At 41.1% G+C, this 23,594-nt stretch overlaps 1 protein-coding gene across 3 annotated transcripts in view; it reads left to right on the forward strand.

Annotated features, from left to right (window-relative positions):
* Positions 1-878: 878 nt before the first annotated feature.
* Positions 879-23,594, forward strand: part of LOC129693459 (NACHT, LRR and PYD domains-containing protein 3-like) — an 83,120-nt gene continuing 60,404 nt past the window's right edge. Inside the window, exons 1-3 of one of the 3 annotated variants that reach the window (XM_055630270.1) lie at positions 879-1,055; positions 2,621-2,810; positions 22,961-23,041. In XM_055630270.1, coding sequence (XP_055486245.1) covers positions 22,987-23,041 — 55 coding nt within the window. In that variant the 5' untranslated portion in view covers positions 879-1,055; positions 2,621-2,810; positions 22,961-22,986. Of the gene's footprint in view, positions 1,056-2,620; positions 2,811-13,433; positions 13,484-22,960; positions 23,042-23,594 lie in introns of those variants that run through there. The other 2 variants (XM_055630271.1, XM_055630272.1) reach the window with 2 other exon arrangements.

Below are 23,594 nucleotides of genomic sequence, written 5' to 3' on the forward strand. Positions count from 1 at the left end.
AGAATTCTGCGCTTGCCTGTGTTCATCTAAGCAATTTGAAATCCTTTCTATTTTTACTACCAGTGACATGCAAGATCTTTTTCTTTTTAGCAGCTTGCGCTGATTCACTGATGTTGTTCCGCCGTTTACAATCCCCATTTAACACCTCTGCTCGCATTTCTAAACCTGTCGGTATATTAATTGTTGGGAGTTACCTATCATCTTAATCCTGTGGCCTTTAGTTTTGGAATCTTCTCCATTGTTGAAAAAAGCTGCGAGCGTTAACTTTATCTGCGCTCCACATAGTGGTACACTGCAATGTGGTGAGATCGCAAGGAATGGCATACAATTTCAAAAGAAGATGCAGCCGAGTTAAATACTTCGTTTGATTACTTTTGAAGGACTGTTGAATGTAAAATATCAATTCAGGCCAATAGGCAATGAATTAACAGGGAATCTGAGTTTTGCAACTGTTTCCAAAAAAAATATCGAATTGACCGTTTTATTCGTCAATTTCTTTTCCACGGGAGAAGAGACGAATATCCAGGAATTATCTGGTGGAAACTTGCTGTAGGAATGGTGGGCATTTTTAACATCCAGGTCTAATCAGGAGCCCTCACAAGCATTTCAATACCAAAAGCTACTTTATTTGGTAAATAATGTTCAACAAATTGTAGAGGAGGACTGCCGACGTTAAACAGAAAACAAAATCTACGAATGGAACTATGAAATTAAATGTGTTTCTTCGTTGTTAACCCCACTTCTAATTAAGTGATTTCATCAAAGTTAATGACCATACTTGTTTACAGTTGAAATGTGTGTAAGTTGCCAAACCGGTTTGATTTGATTTCAGCAGAGAGGCCGCTCCTCGGAAGGAGCAGTTGGGCAATGTTTAACTTGGAACCACCGTTCACACACAAAGCGGAACATTCCAGAAGAAAGAGCAGATCATGTTCGTGTTCGTAGCTAGTTAGTGGCTAAAGATATACACGGACGTTTCACTGATAGGCTGGAAATAGATAGCTAAGACCAACGGCCACACGGAAATGCAGACAGAAACGATTTACGTCTACGAGGTAAGGATGATGCCCATATTTTGTATTTTGCCACCTCCTCCCCTAGTCTGATCTTTTCCGTGCCGCGAACCTGCCGTTCTGTGAGATTTAATGCAATCGGCAATGTGGTAATCTCCCCTGACACCGAACCACGGACACTCCCCAGTCCAGGTCTTCCTCGCCCGGCAGCGAGACATTCTGTGTATGGTCAAGGATAAAAATGAGCTTCTCTGGTTGGGGATTTAACCCATTTATCCCCAACCAGAGAAGCTCATTTAAAACAAATGAGAGATACCATTGCCTACGTGCAGGACAAATGGGTGAATGCCTGCCTAGACAGCTTGGACCAGGAGAAGGTCTTCGACAGGATATCGCACACGTACATGAGGGACATGCTCTCCAAAATGGGCTTTGGGGAGGGAATCAGGAATTGGATTCAACTGCTCTACACCGATATCTGTAGTGTAGTCCAAATCAGTGGGTTGGAATCAGACAGCTTCCCCGACAGGTCTGGAGTCAGGAAGTATTGCCCTCTCTCCCCTGTCTTGTTTGTCTGACGTATTGAACCTTTTGCCGAGTCCATCATGAAAGGACGTGAGCATAAGAGAAGTGACATGGAAATGTCGCAGACTGCCCCGCTGCAGACTGCAACCAACGTCAATACTCTGTGTGGGACGACCACTGTCTAGGGTCTTTCTGCTGCTGGACATGAGTAGTAGGTTGTGGTGGAGATGCCACTCAAAATAGGGGAAGGCATTCCATGCCAATGACCACATGAGTGGCAAGTGTGGGGGATAAACTTGTGAATGTTGTGCAATGTGTGTATACAGCATTGAATGTATAGCCTCCGAGAATGTCGGACGATTTTTTTTTTTTTGCACGTTTGCTGTATTTTATATATTTATTAGTTGAATATAATCTATTTTGCAATTTAAAAAACCTTCTCTGCTCAAAGTGGAATCAAAATTCCAAATGACTCTTTGCGCGACGTTCCATTTCTCGATCGTACTTAACAATTTAGATTACAGTTTGATAATGTTGCCTTATGTCGAGTATTGCTCTTGGTCTTCCATCACAGCGATGTGATGGATGTTTATGTAAATTATGTTGTGTCTTGGGTCTATTTGTTTGTAATGTATGGCTGCAAAAACGGCATTTCGTTTGGACCTCAAGGGGTCCAAATGACAATTAAATTGAATCTTGAATCTTGAATCTTGGTCCATGTAAAAATTAAACGATACGATAATAGAATACGTTTTACAGTGCTGGATGACGCATTCAGGATAACCAGTTCTTAATGGCAGTAGTTAGCATTGATCGGCCTGTAAAGCGAATTCGGTGGAGGACTGGAACATGACATAATTATGTTTAAACAGTGTAAAATGCATTTGCTGCCTTCTGCATTTCGACATTCGGATCTCGTGCGGAAATCACCTTGCACAAAAGCAATGACATCGACATAAGTCTCGTCAACTAAGGTCATTCTGTGCAGGAGAAAACGAGGTGTTACATATAATCTTGAACCACCTTCCTTGAGAGATCATGTTACAGTGAATTGCGAAATCCATTCCTTTTATTTTCAACAGAAAGACTGGTTCTTGTTCTGATTAATGCGGGCATTGATATTCACTATGTCGGAAGCCAGTTGCTATCGCTCAGTCACCGGGTCCCACACTACAGCAACCAGACCAATCGGTGACACACAAAATGTTGTTGGCTTGCAACGAAGAATCAGGCAATCGGCATAAAAAGGACCTAAATTCTTGCGCATTTAAGGTAATAAATTCATGACCCGGTGGATTCGATTGTTTTTAAAGCTATTTGCAATTTTGCACTCCTCAGGCATCATATAAATCTTTCCATTTGTAGAATCGTTCGGGCAGGAACAGTACAACGTCCTTTACTCAACAAACTAGGCTGTATCTATTTGACAACTAATGAATGCATTTTAATTACATATTTTCCTTCCACTGTCGCCTCTCAATTAATTTCTCGACCAGCATCATCGCGATTACATGCCGCATTGGCAAGATATTTCCTTGTATAGTGTACTCTCATGTAAAGGTTCATTAATGACACCAAACATGAGAGCATGTATTGCTGTTAGTCGTCATGTCCAGGCCAGAGGCCCCACTGTGGAATACTGTAGAAAGAAACCTATCTGGCTCACTAAAGTTAACAAGAGTATCGCGCCTACGCCTATCTATGCAGAAGACTTGTGTTGTGGACAGCTGCCGCGGAAAGGCAAATGCAATGTTTGCGTTTATTACGAGGAGACTTGAATATAAAGCAAAGTTTTAATATTGAGACTTTATAACGCACTGAATAGGCCATATTTGGAGCATTATGAGCAGTTTTGCCCTATATTTGAGGAAGCATGTGCTGACGTTGTAGAGGGTAAATAGGAGTTTTATGGCAATGATCCACGTAATGATTAGGTTAATATATAATGAGCGGTTGACGGTAAAGTCGTCAAAAGAACTATTATGAGAAGCACATTAATAGCAAATGTATGAATATCTTCAATTGTGTTAAAATGCTGTTTATCAATTTCCTTCATTGCAAAAATTAATTTGCCGAATAACACCAAATTGGAGCTTCCATGAGTTTGCAATTTCCTCATATTCCTCGAGCTTTAGATCGCAAAGCGAGAGGGAGAGGGCCTGAAGAGCGTATTTATGCCTAAATTGTTTCTATATCGAAAATCTATTAATAAAACAGGAAATAATACCAAAATAAATGCTGGAAATTTTCAATCAGAAAATACCCCTAAACAGCACGACACGGTAAGGGAAATGTTGCTTGGATTGCTTCAAAGAGGAGATACGCGAGTAAATGGATACATCGAAGAAGAGATATAGTCGGTGGAATGTTCACTTGGTGACCAAAGTAAGGACTAAAATGTCCTCACTATTCAGGGAACGGGGGTTCCCCTCCTCCACCATAAATGAGGCTCGCACCAGGGTCTCTTCCATACCCCGCAACACTGCTCTCTCTCCCCATCCCCGCACTCGCAACAAGGGCCGAGTCCCCCTAGTCCTCACCTTTCACCCCACCAGCCGTCACATACAAAAAATAATCTCCGTCAGTTTCGCCACCTTAAACGTGACCCCACCAGGGAAATGTTGCCATCTCCCCCCATATTGCCTTCCGCAAAGAGGAGATACTCCCTTGTAAATTCCCTTCCCTCTCGAACCCCCTCCCCGAGATTTCCCTTGCAACGGAGATGAATGTCCCTTTACCTCCCCCCTGGACTCCGTTCAAGGACCAAGCAATCGTAAGGACAGAGGTACCTGCATCTGATGGCATCTATGCGTCCGCTGCAGATGTCAGTAGATCTATATCGGTGAGACCAAGCGGAGGTGGGCAGATCGTTTCGCCGCACCTCCGCCGGTGCGATTCTCTGTCCTGGGTCTCCTCCATGGCCACAGCGACCATTTAGGAGGCTGCAATAATTGCTAATCAGTAACTGGATTTCGTCACTCCCGACCCCACCCACCCCCACTTCAAACATCCTTTTCTGTGTAACCTAAGGGCTATACTCATTGATGGCAATGGGGCAGTAGTACTGGAGGATGCAGATAAGCAGCCGGTGCGATTTGATACCATTTAAGGCAAATATGCTAATCAGTAACTGGATTTCGTCACTCGACTCTTCAAACATCCTCAGCAATTTAATATCAATCAATTATTCCTGCCGTTCCAGTACATTTCACCCTTCTTGTACAAGTGGTGGAAAGAAAATTCAGAATGTGAAGTGGAAGGGAGATTGAATTGCTCACAAATGGGAACACCAGCAGCCACCTTTCGACAGAGAGCAAGTGGTCGCCAAAACCTTACTTGGTCTTGCTGATGTAGTGGGTGCGTCTAAAGCAATAGACAATGTTGGAAACGGCACTAGAAAATCGTTATCCTGTGAGGATTGTTGCCGTTTCTAAATTGAGTTTGAGATTGTTGCCGTCACTAAAACAACGTCTCTGGCACTGAGGCAACAACTCAACAGCCACGACACGATGCCGCCCGATTAGTGGGGAAATTCTTCGTCATGTTCGAGCATCCAAACGGCCCTTGGAACCTTCCTGTACAGAATGGAATTTAAAAATATTCTGAGTGAATTAAAAAATATCTGGACGTACATAGTATAGTTAAGGCGTTGGGGGTAATTCTTTAGGAGTTCTTGCATTGAGAAAAGATCGGGATATATATTTTTTTAAATAACGACTGTGATTAGGATATGTTCATGGACATGTACATGAATTCTGGACTGATACGAGCTGGTACACTAGGCAATTAGGAAGATGTGGTATCTTAGGATTTGTTGTAAGAAAACACGGGTGCAACATAAAGAGGTCTACCGTGTATTCTGTAAGTCCCGGTGATACAGTGCATGCATATTTTAGGATTGCATATTTCAATGTTGCTTCTTTTAATATGCATTTTACACCGACTAAGACTCGCTTGTGAATGAGTGCATCAATGGTTTTCTAGCAAATGAAAAGTCAAAGGAAAATTCAGAAGCGTATGCAAATTTAAGATACAACATCAGTCGTGTTGGAAGGAACTGTACAAGCTAGGTTGTATGAGTGGAAAAAGGAAAATTCACATTGCATGTGTAACACTTCAACTCAATCGCAAAAAAAAAACGAAGGACATATTAGGGAGGATAGGGAATTATACAGTTAGGACAGATTGATCAGAAAGAGGACTACCATGAATTTAGATGGATGGGTTATGGTCTGTGCAAATGTGACAATTGTCCAGTAGCTTGCTAGGGTAGATGTAGGATTAATAAGTCGACAGCTGTTGTGTCAAGAACACTTGCTCAGAATATGGGTGAGTCAATCAAGGAAGGGGAGAAGATATTTGGGATTTGTTGGTCAAAGGAGGTTATGAAGTATTAACAACAAGAGAAATATTAATAGATTATGACATTACTAAATGATTAAATAAATACATTCATACCGACATCAGCTTCCTCATTCGACGAATGAACACTGCAACAACGGAACAGGACATGGAACACCACTACAAAGGAACAGGTGCTTTTCCCCACGATGTCCATTCTGACAACTAATGTAATCCATCTCTACAAATTTGCTCTACAAATTCCTTATAGCTCCACCACCCCCCGATCCTGTTTTAAGCAAATACCTCTTATATATTTAAAACCGATGCGACCATCCCCATTGACACTGCATTCCCGAAACCTAAACTCAATGCTAACATTAAGTTTCAAGTGGGAGATGGACCCAAGGATCTTTCCAAGAATGATCTCAGGAATGAGTAGATTAACCTATAATAAGCGCTTGTCGGCAGTGGGCCTGTACTCGCTGGAGTTTAGAAGAATGAGTGGAGGGGGGCTAATTGATACCTACCGAATAGTGAAAGGCTTCGATAGAGTGGATGTGGAGAGTATGGTTTCACCAGGACTAGAGATAATAGCCTCAGAATTAATGGATGTTCATTTAGCAAGAAGTTGAGGAGAAATGTCTTTAGTCAGAGGGCCATGAATATGTGGAATTATTTGCCACAGAAGACTGTGGAGGCCGTTAATGGATATTTTTAAGGCAGAGATAGATAGATTTGTAATTTGTATAGGTGTCAGCGGTTATTGGGAGAAGGGGGGAGAATGGGGTTTGGAGAGAGAAATACATCAGTCATGGTTGAATAATGTGCAGAAATATCACATTTAATCATTCCAATCATCACTATTCACATGTATCAAGCTATTACTTGCCAGATCACGTAAAACATTTGTTATCTAGTATTTGACTGGCTATCTAACCTATCTATGCCTGTCATCATTTTAGATATTGACTAAAATCACGCTCACATTCTAATCTCTCATCATCACAACCCTCTCCTCAACACACGAATCGCATCCATTTCCCCGATATCCGAAAGAAAGACACCCGTATTAACGGGGCAGAAAAATCACGAAGGGATAGGAGAGTATGGCCATAGGAATCGATGTGAAAGGCGAGGTGAATAATGGATTAAAAGTAGCATTTATGAAAGCACGAAGTATAAGAAATAAAGTGGATGAGCGTGAGGCTCAGTTAGAAATTGGAAAGTATGATGTTGTGGTAATTAGAGAGACGTGGCTGCAAGAGGGCCTGGGCTGGGAACGGAATATTCAAGGATTTACGTCCTATCAAAAAGACAAACAGATGAGCAGAGTGGGTGAGGTAGCTCTGTTGGTAAGTAATGAAATACAATCCCTTGTGAGGGGAGACATAGAATCAGGAAATGTCGAGTCAGTAAGGGTAGAACTGAGGAATTGTAATGGTAAAAATACCCTAATGAGAGTTATCTACAGGCCTCCAAACAGTAGCCTGGTGCAAGTTGAATCAAGAGTTAAAATTGGCATGTCGCAAAGGTAATACTACGGTGGTTTTGGGAGATTGCGACATTCAGGTAGACTGGAAAAATCAGATTGCTCCTGGAATCCAAGAAAGGGAGTTTGTCATGTGTATCCGAGATGGATTCTTAGAGCAGCTTGTGCTGGAGCCTACCAGTGAGAAGGCAATTCTGTAGTTAGTGTTATGGAATGCACTGGATTTGTTAAGGAAACTCGAAGTAAAGGAGTCAATGGGAGATAGTAACTATAATATGATAAGTTTTAATCTACAATTTGAGCGGGAGAAGGGAAAATCGGAAGTGACAATATTACAGTAATGCAAAGGGGACTATGGAGCCATGAGGGAGGACCTGGCCAAAGTTGATTGGAAAGAGACCCTAGCAGGAATGACTGTGGAACAACAATGACAGATATTTCTGGGAATAATAAAAAAGTTATGGATCAGTTAATTCCTAAGAGGAGGACATATTCTTAGAGGAGTAAGTGGCGATCGTGGCTGACAAGGGAAGTCAAGTACAGTATAAAAATGAAAGAGAAGATGTATCACACAGCAAGGATGAGTGGGCAGCCAGCGGATTGGGTATCTTTTAAAGAGCAACAGAAGATAACTACAAAAGGCAATACGGGGAGAAAAGATGAGATAGTGGATGTAGCATACCTGGATTGTCATAAAGCCTTAGATAAACATAGAAACATAGAAATTAGGTGCAGGAGTAGGCCATTCGGCCCTTCGAGCCTGCACCGCCATTCAATATGATCATGGCTGATCATCCAACTCAGTATCCCGTACCTGCCTTCTCTCCATACCCCCTGATCCCCTTAGCCACAAGGGCCACATCTAACTCCCTCTTAAATATAGCCAATGAACTGGCCTCAACTACCCTCTCGGGCAGAGAGTTCCAGAGATTCACCACTCTCTGTGGGAAAAAAGTTCTTCTCATCTCGGTTTTAAAGGATTTCCCCCTTATCCTTAAGCTGTGACCCCTTGTCCTGGACTTCCCCAACGTAGGTCCTACGTAGGAGATTAGTGGGCCAAATTAGAGTGCATGGTATTGGGAGTAGGGTACTAACATGGAGAGAAGATTGGTTGACAGGAAACAAAGAGTAGGGATTAACGTGTCCCTTTCAGAATAGCAGGTAATGACTAGTGGGGTATGTTAAGGCTCGTTGATGGGACCGCAGCGATTTACAATATATATTAATGATTTAGATGAAGGGATTAAAAGAATCATTAGCAAATTTGCAGATGACACAAAGCTGGGTGGCAGTGTGAACTGTTAGGAGGATGCTATGTGGATGCAGGGTGAATTGGACAGGTTGGGGAATGGGCAGATGCATGACAGGTGCAGTGTCATGTGGATAAATGTGCTGTTATCCATTTTCTTGGCAAGAACTAGAAGGCAGATTATTATCTGAATGTTGTCAAGTTAGGAAAAGGGGAAGTACAATTAGATCTGGGTGTCCTTCTTCAGTCACTGAAAGTAAGCATGCAGGTGCTTCAAGAAGTGAAGATAGCTAATGGAATGTTGGCCTTCACAACAAGAAAATTTGAGCATTGGAGCAAAGAGGTCCTTCGGCAGTTGTATAGGGCCCCAGTGAGACCACACCTGGAGTGTTGTGTGCAGTATTGGTCTCCAAATTCGAGGAAGGACATTGCTGTTATTGAGGGAGTGCAGCGTAGGTTCACAAGGTTAATTCTCGGGATGGCTGGACTCTCGTATATTGATAGATTGGAGCAGCTGGGCTTGTATACGCTGGCATTTGGAAGGATTAGAAGGGATCTTATTGAATCATATTAGATTATTAAGAGATTGGACACGCTAGAGGCAGAGAACATGTTCCCGATGTTGGGGGAGTCCAAAACCAGTGGCCACAGTTTATGAATAAGGGGTAGGCTATTTAGAACGGAGATGAGGAATTTTATTTTCACCCAGAGAGTTGTGAACTTGTGGAATTATCTGCCTCAGAAGGCAGTGGAAATCAATTATTGGGATGCTTTCAAGAGGGAGTTGCATTGAGCTCTTAAAGATAGCGGAATCAAGGGATATGGGGAGAAGGCAGGTACGCGGTACTGATTGTGGATGATCAAAATGAATGGCGGTGCTGGCCTGAAGGCCATAATAGCCTGCTCCTACACCTATTGTCTATTGTCTATAAGGCAGTAGCTTCCGGATCACTTATTTTACCATTTCTGAGCAAGCTTTTTCTCGCATCATCCGTTTTGCCCAACATTATTCTAACCATCTAGTCCTTGCCTCGAGCACTACACGGATGGTATATTAGCCCCAACAAATCACGTTCTGCCGCCGTACACCACGATCAATTCCTTCACAATGCATGGATTACACTTCACTTGTCTAACCAAGCCTGACGTTTGCCCTTTTACCCTTGAACCACTTGACGGATTTGTTTCTTACCCTTTCTGGGGCCTTCATGCACTGGCATGAATTTGGTGATGGATGGGGATAAATTGCAGATAAACTGCAAAATAACTGCAGATGCCAGAATATTCAACCACACCTAAAGTGCTGGAGTAATTCACCGTGTCAGGCAGCATATGTGGAAAGATCGTTTAGGCAACGTTCCGGGTAAGATACTGGATGCTGAGCGAAGTGGAAGAGAAAGGTGGAAAAAGAGGTGGGGTGAGTGGCGGGGCAAGGTGCGACAAATAGATACTGGTGAGAGGGATTACATTGGTAATTGAGCAGCCAAGGCTAGAGATGAAATGCAGGCAAATGGAAATGAAATATTTAGCGAAGAGGAGTGAATATAAATCGAGGGAAGTATATGGTTCTGGCTTCAAGTCAAAAAGAGAAACGGGAAGTGGGGAAGTAGGGAGGTATATTGGGAGAAAGCGTTGCACGCGCAGTGGGTAATATGGAAAGGGTGAGGGAGAATTTGACCGAAACATTCAAGTGTAAGCAATGTATTGATCTAATCAGCACTGGACAAACATGGATACATGAAATCCCTGCTTTCAATTCTTCTACATCAATATCACGGCATCAAAAATGCAATATTACCAAACCCTCTGTTTATATACCTGCCTCATAAATGTTTACCTTTGCCTCCGTTATCTCTCCTTACTATTTTCCGTAAAATGTATCATATCACATTCCTGAGTGTAAAAATTCATCTTGCACCATTCTTCACATCCTTTAGATCATTGTTAGGCCTCAGTACTTCTTGATCGCTCTGGAGGTAGTGAACGTTGAAGTGGGCGTGATGAAGAATTAATGTTGCTCTTCACTCTTCTCTTGCACAAGAACAGAGTCTCTCATATAATTCTATATTCTACACTCGTTGGCGTCATCATCCAAATTATGATGCAATCTCAGCACATGCACAATATGTGCGAAAGTCTGTGTAACCACAGATTGATCACCTTGTTGGGGGTTTACTACAGACCCCCAAATATTTACCGGGCAACAGAAGAGCAAATGTGCCAGGAGATTGCAGACAGCTGCCGTTCAAAAAGGTTGCTATAGTAGGGGATTTCAACATTCCCAACATAGACTGGGTAAAATCATAGCGTGAAGGATGTTGATGGAGTGCAATTCCTCATAAATGTTCATGCAAATTATCTTAAACAGTGTGTGGATGCCCTCACACGTGAGGGGGCAACAATGGATCTAGTATTGGGAATTTGGGGAGGACAAGTTAATGGAGTGTGTGTGCGTGGAGGAGCCTTTTGGGAAAAGTGACCACAGTTCGATTAGGTTTAAGATAGTTATGGATCGGGACGGAGAGGGTCCACGTGTTAAAATGCTCAATTGGGATAAGGACAACTTTGAGGATATGAGAGAAGGTTTCGCTCAAGTTGACTGGAGCAGGTTATTTGAGGGGAAAGGAACATCGGATAAGTTGGATATTTTTAGATGAGTGTTTAAGAGAGTTCAGGATGTGTACGTCCCTGTTATGGTTAATGGCCAAGCAGGCAAACGCAATGAAGCTTGGGTCAAAAGGAAGGAATCTTGGCGTTAGTAAAGGCAGCTGGGATCAAGTCCATCCCTGGACCCGTTTCTGGAACTAAGGAGCAAACAAAAAAGATGATCAGGACTTCCGGCGGCGTCATGGAGAATTAAGGCGCGGCATTGAGCTTCTCCCCCATAAAAAATTGTAAAAGCCCTTTTAAGTCAGCACCGATTTTAAAAAAACTCACCGAAGTTGCCTGGTGTTGTGTAAGGGTGATATCATCAGAAGAAGACGTGAAAATCGGGGAGATTAATGGTGAAATCGGGTGTTTAAATGAGTTTAAATGAGCAGAGATAATCGTTCAAGGGCGCCAGAGAAAAACACTATCAGCCTTCAGCTCGAGAAAGTATTGGATACTCTGCAAATGACAGAAGAAGGTTCAGAAGAAGAAGATTCATACAGACAAGGGTCTCTGTTTGAAATGGCAACAAAAGGAGACAAGAAGGAGAAAGAAGTGAAGCAATTGCTTTTAGATATGAATGCTACAATTAACATTACACTGGAGAAGATGCAAAGTATGGAGTCTCACATGGAAAGTAACAAGCAGAGTATGGAGGCTAGCATGGAGAAACTTTCTCAAAAAATTGATAATACTTGCAGTGAGTTAAAAGAACTGAAAAAGCAGAATAAGGAATTTGATAAGAGATTAAAATCAGAGTGTGTCAGAATTGAAAATGATTACAACAAGAAATTTAAAGGTGTAAAGGATGATTTCGGAAAGCTGGAGGAGATAATGGAAGAGATGGAGGATGAGATAAAAGAGATTGTCTCGGAAATAAAGAGTTTGAAACAATCACAGAAAACTGAAGAGAAAAAACTTGGAAGAATGACTGATAAATGTCTGGACCTGGAATCAAGAACTCGGAGATACAACTTGAGGATTCTTGGAGTAAAGGAAGGACGTGAAGGACATGAATCTCGAACATGTACTTTCGTTACTGATTTGCTCAAAGATGTCTTTGAACTGTCAGAAGAACCAAGAATAGACGTCGCTAACCGAGTTGGGTATGTTGCAAAAGGAAAAAATTATTCAAGACAGATAATTGTGAAATTCCGTGACATCTCTTCAGTGGAATTTATATTGAAAAAGATCATTCATGGCAAGAAGCTAACATACCGTGGGGATAATGTGCGAATATTTCGCGATTACTCTCCTGAGGTAGTCCAGAAAATGAGATTGTTTACACCAGCAAGACACACTTTGAGGGATGTCCCGGGAGTAAGATATGGAATTTACTTTCCCGGAAAAATGAAGGTATCTTATAACGGCGTTGAACGCTCATTTGCAGAGCCTGGAAAAGCTTTAAAGTATGCAGAGGACATCGTTAAGAAAACATCGGGCAAGCTGCCGACAAAGAAGAAGATTGAACTTTTTACAGAGCTTTGAACTGATTAAAATGGCCGAGCTAACCAGACAATTAAAAAGCTTATCTCGTTGGAATATGTTATTCAGAGAGCTTGGTTATATTCAACCTTGGATGAAAAGCTCAAAGTTTAACCCCTTGGCACCTGCTTGTACGGTAGTTAACCCTTTGGTACCGGCCTGTATGATGTATGGTAGTTATAGAATGGGATATTATGTAAGAATCCTGGGGGGATATATATTGGAAAGTTTAGATTAGATTAAGATTGGATAATTGGAAGGACATATATACTTATATAATCGTGTATATGTTATGCTCTATATTTGTTTTGGTTTTTTTTTTACTCCTTATGTCTCTTCCTGGTAACTTTTTTTAAATTTTTTTATTTTTTCTCTCGGCTGTCACGCACTGGTTTGATAAACTCATATAAGAAAAGACAAAATATGAAACGGTATGTAACTTTTTATGAGGATTCGCCAAGGGGGAGGAGCTCAATGTATAACAACATCACGGAGGTCGATACATTTTTTGCCATCATTGATGGCTATTCGTCCTTAAGGTATCTTCCCTTAGATACCTTAATAGCACCTTTTTTTTTTAAAGCACAATCAAGATTTTTATCTGTTTAATTTTTTTGAAAGTAATTGTATATCACATTCTTTTTTTCTTTTTTTAAGGCACTTTACAAGAAGGAGATGCAATATAAACCTAATAAACCGGGATGACCACCCAAGTCCTAAAATTCTGAGGTATTTGGTTGCACCATATGATTCAGGAATATTACCCTGATTGCAATGCAAGACGATAGACAAATAAAGAATGGAGGAATTACATTCTGTAGTTGGAATATAAGGGGTGCCAACGAACCAATTAAGAGGGGTAAAATTTTTGCCCAACTAAAATCGTTGAAAAGCGACATAATGTTTTTGCAGGAGACCCACATGAAACAACAAACACAAATAAGATTAAAGGCGAATTGGATAGGCCAAACATACTACTCCTCATTTACTTCTAAATCTAGGGGTACAGCTATTCTTATTAGGAAAGGTATTCCTTTTAAATTAAAGAATACTATATCAGATAAAGAGGGAAGGTACATTATAGTCTTGGGTGAAATTTATACAACCCCACTAACTTTGATAAATATTTATGCTCCGAATTTTGACAACCCCCAATTTTTTGATAAAATTATTGATATAATATCAGAGTTTAATTACCAAAATGTGATAATAGGGGGGGACTTTAACTGTGTTTTAGATTCATATCTAGATAAATCATCAAAACAAAAGAAGAGTAATTTAAAATCTAAAACTAGCGAACTTCTAAATACATATATAAAAAATACTAATATAATAGATGTATGGAGATCTGCTAATCCAGTTGGAAGGGAATACTCGTTTTACTCTCCGGTGCATAAAACTTATTCAAGAATTGATTATTTTTTAGTGGACATGAAATTAATGCCTTATACAAACAACCCAACATACCACATTAGTAGTATCTCAGATCACTCTCCGTTGACATTCTCAGTAAAATTTGAGGGAATGCCGGGTAAAACATTTTTTTGGAGGTTTAATACACATATTTTAAATGACGTGCAAGGCTATCAATATTTAAAACAACAAATGAAACTTTTTTTCGATACAAATGATATACCAGGTACTTCGCCTTCTTTATTATGGGAAACTTTTAAGGCATTTATGAGAGGAATTATAATTTCATATCAAAGATTTCAAAATAAAAAGAATAAGACAGAACAATTGTTGTTAGAAAAAGAAATCAGACAGTTAGAGTTGGATAATGCCAAAGATTCCACGACAGATAAACACAATAAGATAGTATTACTGAAATTTAAACTAAATCTAATTTTATCGGCAAGAGTAATAAGACTATTCCAAATTACAAAACAGGAACATTTTGAGTTTGGTGACAAGCCACATAAACTATTAGCTCGCCAATTGAAAAAACAAGAAAGGGAAAATACTATAACCAAAATTAAATCAGAGAAAGGCGAATTACTAATACTACCTAAAGATATTAATAATAGATTTGCCCAATTTTACCAAAACTTATGTACATCTAAAATTAAAATAGAAGATAGTAAAATAAAAAAAATTCTAGATAACTGTAATCTTCCAATACTGAACCCTTTGGAACAAGAGGAACTAGGAGCTCAAATTACAATCAAAGAAATAGGTGAAACAATAAAATCGTTGAAAAATCGTAAGACACTGGACCAGATGGTTTTAATAATGAATTTTATAAAAAAATTTCAGGAGATAATTTTGCCCCTTATTTATTTAATTTATACTCCCATGCTTTTAAAGAAAACAAACTACCTGAAACACTAACAGAATCAACTATTACGCTTATTCCAAAAAAAGATAAAGATTTAGTAGATCCGGGCTCGTACAGAGCTATATCACTTTTAAATACAGATCAGAAAATTTTAGCAAAGATTTTAGTAAGTAGATTAAGCAAATATATTAGTAAACTGATAAACCCTGATCAAACGGGGTTTATACCTAAAAGATATTCATTTAATAATCTGAGACGCCTGTTTAATATAATGTACTCGCATAAAGTAGAGGAAGAAGATATATCAAGTATTTCTTTGGATGCAGAGAAAGCATTTGGTCAGGTAGAGTGGCAATACTTATATAAAGTACTACAAAAATTTAATATGGGAGAGAATTTTATAACATGGGTAAAATTATTATATGATAAACCGATGGCAAGAATTTTAACTAATAACATGTTATCTCAAAATTTTCAACTATCAAGGGGTAATAGGCAGGGATGTGCACTATCACCCCTGCTATTTGCCCTTATGATAGAACCCCTGGCTGAAAGTATAAGAATTCATCCGAATATTCAGGGCTATAATACCAGGGACTCAAAGAATAAAATCTCATTATATGCAGACGATATACTTTTATATATTACAAAGTCACAAACGAGCATACCAAATTTATTAAACTTAATAGAGGAATTTGGGTCTTTTTCTGGATATAGAATAAACTGGAACAAAAGCGAAATCATGACATTAAAACCTCAAGAACCTACACACTTACTGAAGTTCCCCTTTAAAATCGCAACAGAAAAATTTAAATACTTGGGTATTCAGATTACTAGAAAATATAAAGCGTTATTCAATGCTAATTTCATACTTTTATTAAATAAACTTAATACATGGATTAAATTTTGGAAAACACTTCCCTTATCATTATTAGGTAGAATAAATCCAATAAAAATGATCTTCCTACCACAATTACTATAACTATTTCAGTCTATACCGGTATATATACCAAAATATTTTTTTTTTTAATTAGACTCTAACATTACAAATTATATTTGGGACTATAAATCACATAGAATCACAAAAAAACACTTATGTAAACCAAAAGAGGTCGGGGGACTTTCACTTCCGAATTTTATGTATTATTACTGGGCAGTGCATATTAAGAATATGATTTATTGGTTGGATAGTTCTACACAACAGACAGAATGGATAAAAATGGAGAAGGAGGATTGTCATCCTTGTAATATAGGAACGATCCTCTTTTCCCCCAAAAAACTGAATAACACAATATATAAGAAGAACCCAATTATATATGGTACAATAAGAATTTGGAAACAAATAAAATTATCTTTAAAATTAAGAAATCTATCACTGTTAATGCCAATTGCGAATAACCCTTTATTTAAACCATCTCTTATTGATAAGACATATAACCAATGGGAAAGTCTCGGAATTAGAAGGATCAGGGATATGTACGAAATGGGAAACCTACTATCATTCCAACAACTACAATTAAAATTTAAATTGAAAAACAACCAATATTTTAAATATCTTCAGATTTGCGACTTTGTGAAAAAATATATACAAGGATATCAAAAAGTAACTCCTGACTTATTGGAAGAAGCAATGAATATTGAAGCTGACTCACAAAAATTAATATCCTATTTATATAATAGTATTCTAAATATAGACCTACCATCGACAGAGGTACTTAGAGAAGAGTGGGAACGGGAATTAATGATAAAAATTACGAAGGTTAAATGGGAAAAATACCTGATATATATTCACAAATGTTCAATTAATGTAAGACATAATCTAATTCAATTTAAAATTGTACATAGATTATATTATTCAAAAACAAGATTGAACAAATTTTATCCAAATATATCCGCCACTTGTGATAAATGTCTAGCCCAAAAGGCAACTATAACACACTCCTTAGTTTCCTGCATAAAACTTTATAGATTTTGGAATGATATTTTTGAAATACTTACAAAATTATTCAAGACAAGAATGGAACCTAATACTGAAATGATTATATTTGGTGTAATGGAAGATGGGAATAAATTGAACACATCTCAAAATCTATTCCTTAACTATGGTTTAATAATAGCAAAAAAATTAATACTTACATTTTGGAAGGGTACATCAATACCAACGCTTAAAATGTGGATTGCAAGTATGTTGGACACCGCTCATCTTGAGGAAATGTGATTCCTCCTAATGGATAAATCAGACCAATTCATAACGAGTTGGTCTCCATTCGTCGTTTTTTTGGAATCATATGGTGCAACACAATTGTAAAAAATAACTGTTTCAGGACTGGACGAGGGTTGGTCAAGACTATAAATAATGATCTCCTTTTCTTTTCACTATTTTCTCTCTCAACTTTCTTCACTTACTCGTTTTCTTTCTTCACACACTATATATTTCACATCTTTCTATCCTTTACTATCTAACTTCTTTTTCTTATTTTCATCTTTTTTCAATGTAACAAAAAAAAAAGAAGTTGTACATAAAATGTATTATGAAAATATATATTAGGCACTTTGGTGCCATATGACTGTGCTTACTTCTAATAAAATTAAAATATTAAAAAAAAAAAAAAAAGATGATCAGAAGGGCAAAAAGGGGCCCGGAGGAAGCAAGAAAGACAATCCCAAAATATGTTATTAGTGCGTTTGGGGGGGGGGGGGGGGTAACGATAGGGAGAGTGGGACCTTTCAGTAATAACAGCGGTCACACCTGTGTGGAGCCACAGGAGGTGGGCAAGTTCCTCAATTAGTGTTTCTCTTCTGTATTTACCGAGGGGAAAGACAGTAGAACGAAGTAAATTGGAGCAGTCACTGGAAGTGTCATGAGAGCAGTCAGGGTTACTATCAAACATGTACTGAAGGTACTGTGATGTTTTAAGGTGAACACATCTCCGGGGCCTGATCAGATATACCTGAGAACATTGCGGGAAACTAGAGAGGAAACTGCGGGAGCTCTGGTTGAAATGTATACGTCGTCATTAAATATAGGAGAGTTGCCAGAGGATTGGAGGGTGGCAAATGTTGTGCCTCTTTTCAAGAAGGGCTGCAGGGGAAATGCTGATAACTATAGGCCTGTGAGCTTAACATCTGTAGTTGGTAAGTTACTGGAGAGTATTCTGAGGGATGGGATATACAGGGATTTGGATGGACAAGGGCTGATTTGTGACAGTCAGCATGGTTTTGTACGTGGTAGGTCGCATCTCACAAATCTGATGGATATTTTTGAAGACGTAAGCAAAAACGTTGATGAAGGCAGAGCTGTGGACTTGAGTAAGGCGTTCGACAAGTTTCCACAAGGTAGGCTGCTCTGGGACGTTAGATCTCATGGGATCCAAGAAGACATATTTGAATGTATAACAAATTGGTTCCGTGGAAGTAAGCAGAGTTGAGGTGGTGGAAGGTTGCTTCTCTGATTGGTGGCCTGTGACTAGTGTCGTGCCACAGGGATCGGTGCTGGGCCCGTCACTGTTTGTCATCCACATCAATGATTTGAATGCGACCATACAGGGCAAGATTAGCAAGTTTGCTGATGATACAAAAGTTAGTGGTTTTGCAGATTGTGAAGATGGTTGTGAACGATTGCAGCACAATCTGAATCGATTGGCCAGGTGTGCGGTTGATGGAATTTTATAGACGTGTGAGGTGTTGCATTTTGATACGTCATACAAGGGCAATAATTACATAGTAAATGGTAGACCTCTGGGTTGCGTTGCAGAACAGAGGGATCTAGGAGTATCTTGAAGATCGAGTCGCAAGGAGATAATTTGGTCAAAAAGGCTTTTGGCACTTTGATCTTCATCAGTCAGAGTATGTCGTATAGAAGTTGAGAAGTCATGTGACAGTTAATTAAGACGTTGGTGAGACCGCAATTAGAATATTGTGTTCAACTCTGGGCATCATGTTATAGGAAATATATTGTCAAACTTGGTTCAGAAACTATTTACGAGGATGTTGCCAGGACTAGAGGGTGTGAGCTATAGGGAGAGGTTGAATAGGCAGGCTCTATATTACATGGAGCCTAGGAGTATGAGGGGAGAGGTTATAGAGGTATACAAAATCATGAGTGGAATAGATCGGTTAGATGCTCAGAGTCTTTTACCCAGAGTAGGGGAATCGAGGACCAGACAACATAGGTTCAAGGTGAAGAGGAAAAGATTCAATAGGAATCCGAGCTAACATTTTAGCTCTGCGGGTGGTGGGTGTATGGGACAAGTCGTCAGAGGTCTTATCCCCATCGTTTAAGAAACAGTTGGACAGGTACTTGGATAAGTTTCATAACAAGAGGATTTCAGTTTCATAACTAGAGGATTTCGGTATAGGAGTAAAGAGGTTCTTCTGCAGTTGTATAGGGCTCTGGTGAGACGTCATCTGGAGTATTGTGTACAATTTTGGTCACCTAATTTGAGGAAGGACATCCTTGTGATTGAAGCAATTCAGCGTAGGTTCACGAGATTGATCCCTGGGGTGGCGGTACTGTCATATGAGGAAAGATTTAAAAGACTAGGCTTGTTTTCACGGGAGTTTAGAAGGATGAGGGGATATCTTATAGAAACATATAAAAATTATAAAAGGACAGGACAAGCCAGATGCAGGAAAAAATGTTCCCAATGTCGGGCGAGTCCAGAACCAGGGGCCACAGTCTTAGAATAAAGGGGAGGTAATTTAGGACTGAGGAGAGAAAAAACGTTTTTACCCAGAAAGTTGTGAATTTATGGAATTCCCTGCTACAGAGGGCAGTGGAGGCCAAGTCACTGGATGGATTTAAGAGAGAATTAGATAGAGCTCTAGGGGCTAGTGGAGTCAAGGGATTTGGGGAGAAGGCAGGCACGGGTTATTGATAGGGGATGATCAGCCACGATCACATTGAATGGTGGTGCTGGCTCGAAGGGGCGAATGGCCTCCTCCTATCTTCTATGTTTCTATGATAGGACAGGTTTTTCGAGAGTTATGGACCAAGCACAGGCAAGTGGGATTATGGTAGCTGGGACATTGTTGGCCGGTATGGGCGAGTTGGGCAGAAGCCCCTGTTTCCACACTGACTAATCATTTCTTGCTTCCATCTGTCCATCTGATCCGACCATTAATTGCTGTTACTGAAACAAATTGCCTCCTTCTGGATATCGGTGGGTTTATTTGAACGACGACCACTTTTGAAAGACAAGATAAACACAAAGTGATGGAGTAACTCAGCGGGTGAGGCAGCATCTCTGGAGAGAAGGAATGGGTAACTTGAGACCCTTCTTCAGACTGATGTCAGGGGAGTGGGCGAGACAGCGATAGAATGTAGTCAGAGGTAGTAAGACTGGAGGGAGAATTGTGACGGGCAGGCGATGGAGAGAGACGGAATGCAAGGGCTATTTGAGGTTAGAGAAGGTAATTTTCACACCGCTGTGGTGTAAGCCACGCATACGAAATATGAGGTGCTGTTCCTACAATTGCGAATGACAGTCTGAAGAAGGGTCTCGGCCCGAAACGTCGCCTATTTCCTTCGCTCCATAGATGCTGCTGCACCCGCTGAGTTTCTCCAGCATTTTTGTGTACCCAAGAGATCATTCAAGATTGAATGCCCTCTAAACCAAAGTTCCTAACGGGAACGTAGCGTTCATTGTATTGTTGTATTGTATTGTATTTGCCACAAGGCATAGGTTTACACGTGTGGTACATGTTTTATGTACACATTGACTGGACGATTTCACCATCCACACAGGCAGACATAACCAACAGCATTCTTCTTTGTGGTGGTAGTTTAACAGTCATCTATTCGCATTTCATATCCTCTTGTCAGGCGTAAATATTCTCAAACACATACGAAAGCTCGCCGCCACTAAATGTGTTGTCATTAACATAAAGCCAACTTTCACAGCAATGCAGAATTGCTATCTTGGAAACACCCTGCTGAATCCTCCGAGTTTAGTCATCGAAATTAATAGAATAATTTGGAAAATATGTTGTAGAATTGCTCGCTAGTCAGGCACGTTCGTAAGAATTCACGTTTCAGATCAACGGTTGTTAAAGAGGGAACTGCAGATGCTGGAGAATCGAAGGTTACACAGAAAAGCTGGAGAAACTCAGCGGGTGCAGCAGCATCTATGGAGCGAAGGAAATAGGCAACGTTTCGGGCCGAAACCCTTCTTCAGACTGATCAGGGGTGGGGGTGGGTGGGGACAAGAAAGGGAAAAGGAGGAGTAGCCGGAAGGCTGGAGGGTGGGAGGAGACAGCAGGGGAGCTGAGGAAGGGGAGGAGACAGCAAGGACTAACAGAATTGGGAGAAGTCGATGTTCATGCCCCCGGGGTGCAGACTCCCCAAACGGAATATGAGGTGCTGTTCCTCCAATTTCCGGTGCTGCTCGCTGTGGCCATGGAGGAGACCCAGGACAGAGAGGTCGGAGACCCCCATCCCCAACCTCTACCTCCGCTACATCGACGACTGCTTTGGTGCCACCTCCTGCACCCGCACACAACTGACTGACTTCATCCATTTCACCACTAATTTCCACCCGGCACTGAAATACACCTGGACCATCTCCGACACTTCCCTACCATTCCTTGACCTCACTATCTCCATTGCAGGTGATAGACTTCTAACCGACATACACTATAAACCCACTGACTCCCATGGCTATCTGGACTACACTTCTTCCCACCCTGCTTCCTGTAAGGACTCCATCCCCTACTCCCAATTCCTCCGTCTACGCCGTATCTGCTCCACGGATGAGGCGTTCCACACCAGGACATCTGAAATGTCCTCACTATTCAGGGAACGGGGGTTCCCCTCCTCCACCATAAATGAGGCTCGCACCAGGGTCTCTTCCATACCCCGCAACACTGCTCTCTCTCCCCATCCCCGCACTCGCAACAAGGGCCGAGTCCCCCTAGTCCTCACCTTTCACCCCACCAGCCATACATACAAAAATAATCCTCCGTCAGTTTCGCCACCTCCAACGTGACCCCACTACTGGCCACATCTTCCCATCTCCCCCCATATCTGCCTTCCGCAAAGACCGCTCCCTCCATAACTCCCTTGTCAATTCTTCCCTTCCCACTCGGTCCACCCCCTCCCCCGGGCACTTTCCCTTGCGGCCGCAGCAGATGCAACACTTGTCCCTTTACCTCCCCCCTCAACTCCTTTCAGGGACCCAAGCAATCGTTCCAGGTGCGACAGAGGTTTACCTGCATCTCTTCCAACCTCATCTATTGCGTCCGCTGCTCTAGATGTCAGCAGATCTATATCGGTGAGACCAAGCGGAGGTTCGGCGATCGTTTCGCCGAACACCTCCGCTCGGTCCGCAATAACCTAGCTGACCTCCCGGTGGCTCAGCACTTCAACTCCCCCTCCCACTCCGTCTCCGACCTCTCTGTCCTGGGTCTCCTCCATGGCCACAGCGAGCAGCACCGGAAATTGGAGGAACAGCACCTCATATTCCGTTTGGGGAGTCTGCACCCCGGGGGCATGAACATCGACTTCTCCCAATTCTGTTAGTCCTTGCTGTCTCCTCCCCTTCCTCAGCTCCCCTGCTGTCTCCTCCCACCCTCCAGCCTTCCGGCTACTCCTCCTTTTCCCTTTCTTGTCCCCACCCACCCCCACCCCTGATCAGTCTGAAGAAGGGTTTCGGCCCGAAACGTTGCCTATTTCCTTCGCTCCATAGATGCTGCTGCACCCGCTGAGTTTCTCCAGCTTTTCTGTGTAACCTCAGATCAACGGTTGTTCGTCAGAGCTAAAGTTGTTAATAAATTGCTGGGAGCATTAGAGGAGAAAACATGTGAGGATTAGTGTAGGAAAAAAGGTGTATAATTGACGGAAATGGTGGTGTTAATGCTTCAATGAGAAGACGCTGATGACTTTTGAAATGAAACTAATATCAACGCGTATCCCGTCATTTTTTGTACAGAAACATCCCCGGCAGCTGCGATCATCATGGATGGAAATTCAGATGGGAATCGGGACCTGAATGGATCACAAATAAACACAGGCAAGTGGCAAATAAATGTGCGGAAATTGGTTCTCCATAAGTGGCTGCTCTGCTCCGGTGGATGTTGTGCTGTTATTGTCGGTAATATCAGTTCCTACATAATGACGTATGAGCCGAGTGGCGCAGTATTGGCTGATACCGTGAAGCTAATAGTGTTCAGCGCCAGCGATTCAACTTCGCTGCATTCCTCGCTGGTCTGAGTTGGTAGTCGACTTGGGCGCCATCTATTGCGCATATGTGTTTGGTGCATTGTTGCCGAGATTTATTAACATTTTGGTGAACAAAATGGATTCATGAATAGCTGTGTGACGGTCGGCTTCCATGTGTAGGGATTCATGACCATTCGTTATCAGCACCCTCCACGGCATTTGTTTTTACATTATCCAAAAATAAAACCGCCTTTTGAAACAGCGCCAGAATGAAATCATTTCTAAACATTAGAGTAGATCCTATAATTCATAAAGGCAGAATAAAATTACATGTACCGTGCTGCGACCAGGCAGCTTCTATCGAACACTTCCTCATATGTACAATCTGACCGTGACCCGCGGCC

The sequence above is a fragment of the Leucoraja erinacea genome, unplaced genomic scaffold, assembly GCF_028641065.1.
Source record: "Leucoraja erinacea ecotype New England unplaced genomic scaffold, Leri_hhj_1 Leri_302S, whole genome shotgun sequence".
Classification (NCBI taxonomy): Eukaryota; Metazoa; Chordata; class Chondrichthyes; order Rajiformes; family Rajidae; genus Leucoraja; species Leucoraja erinaceus.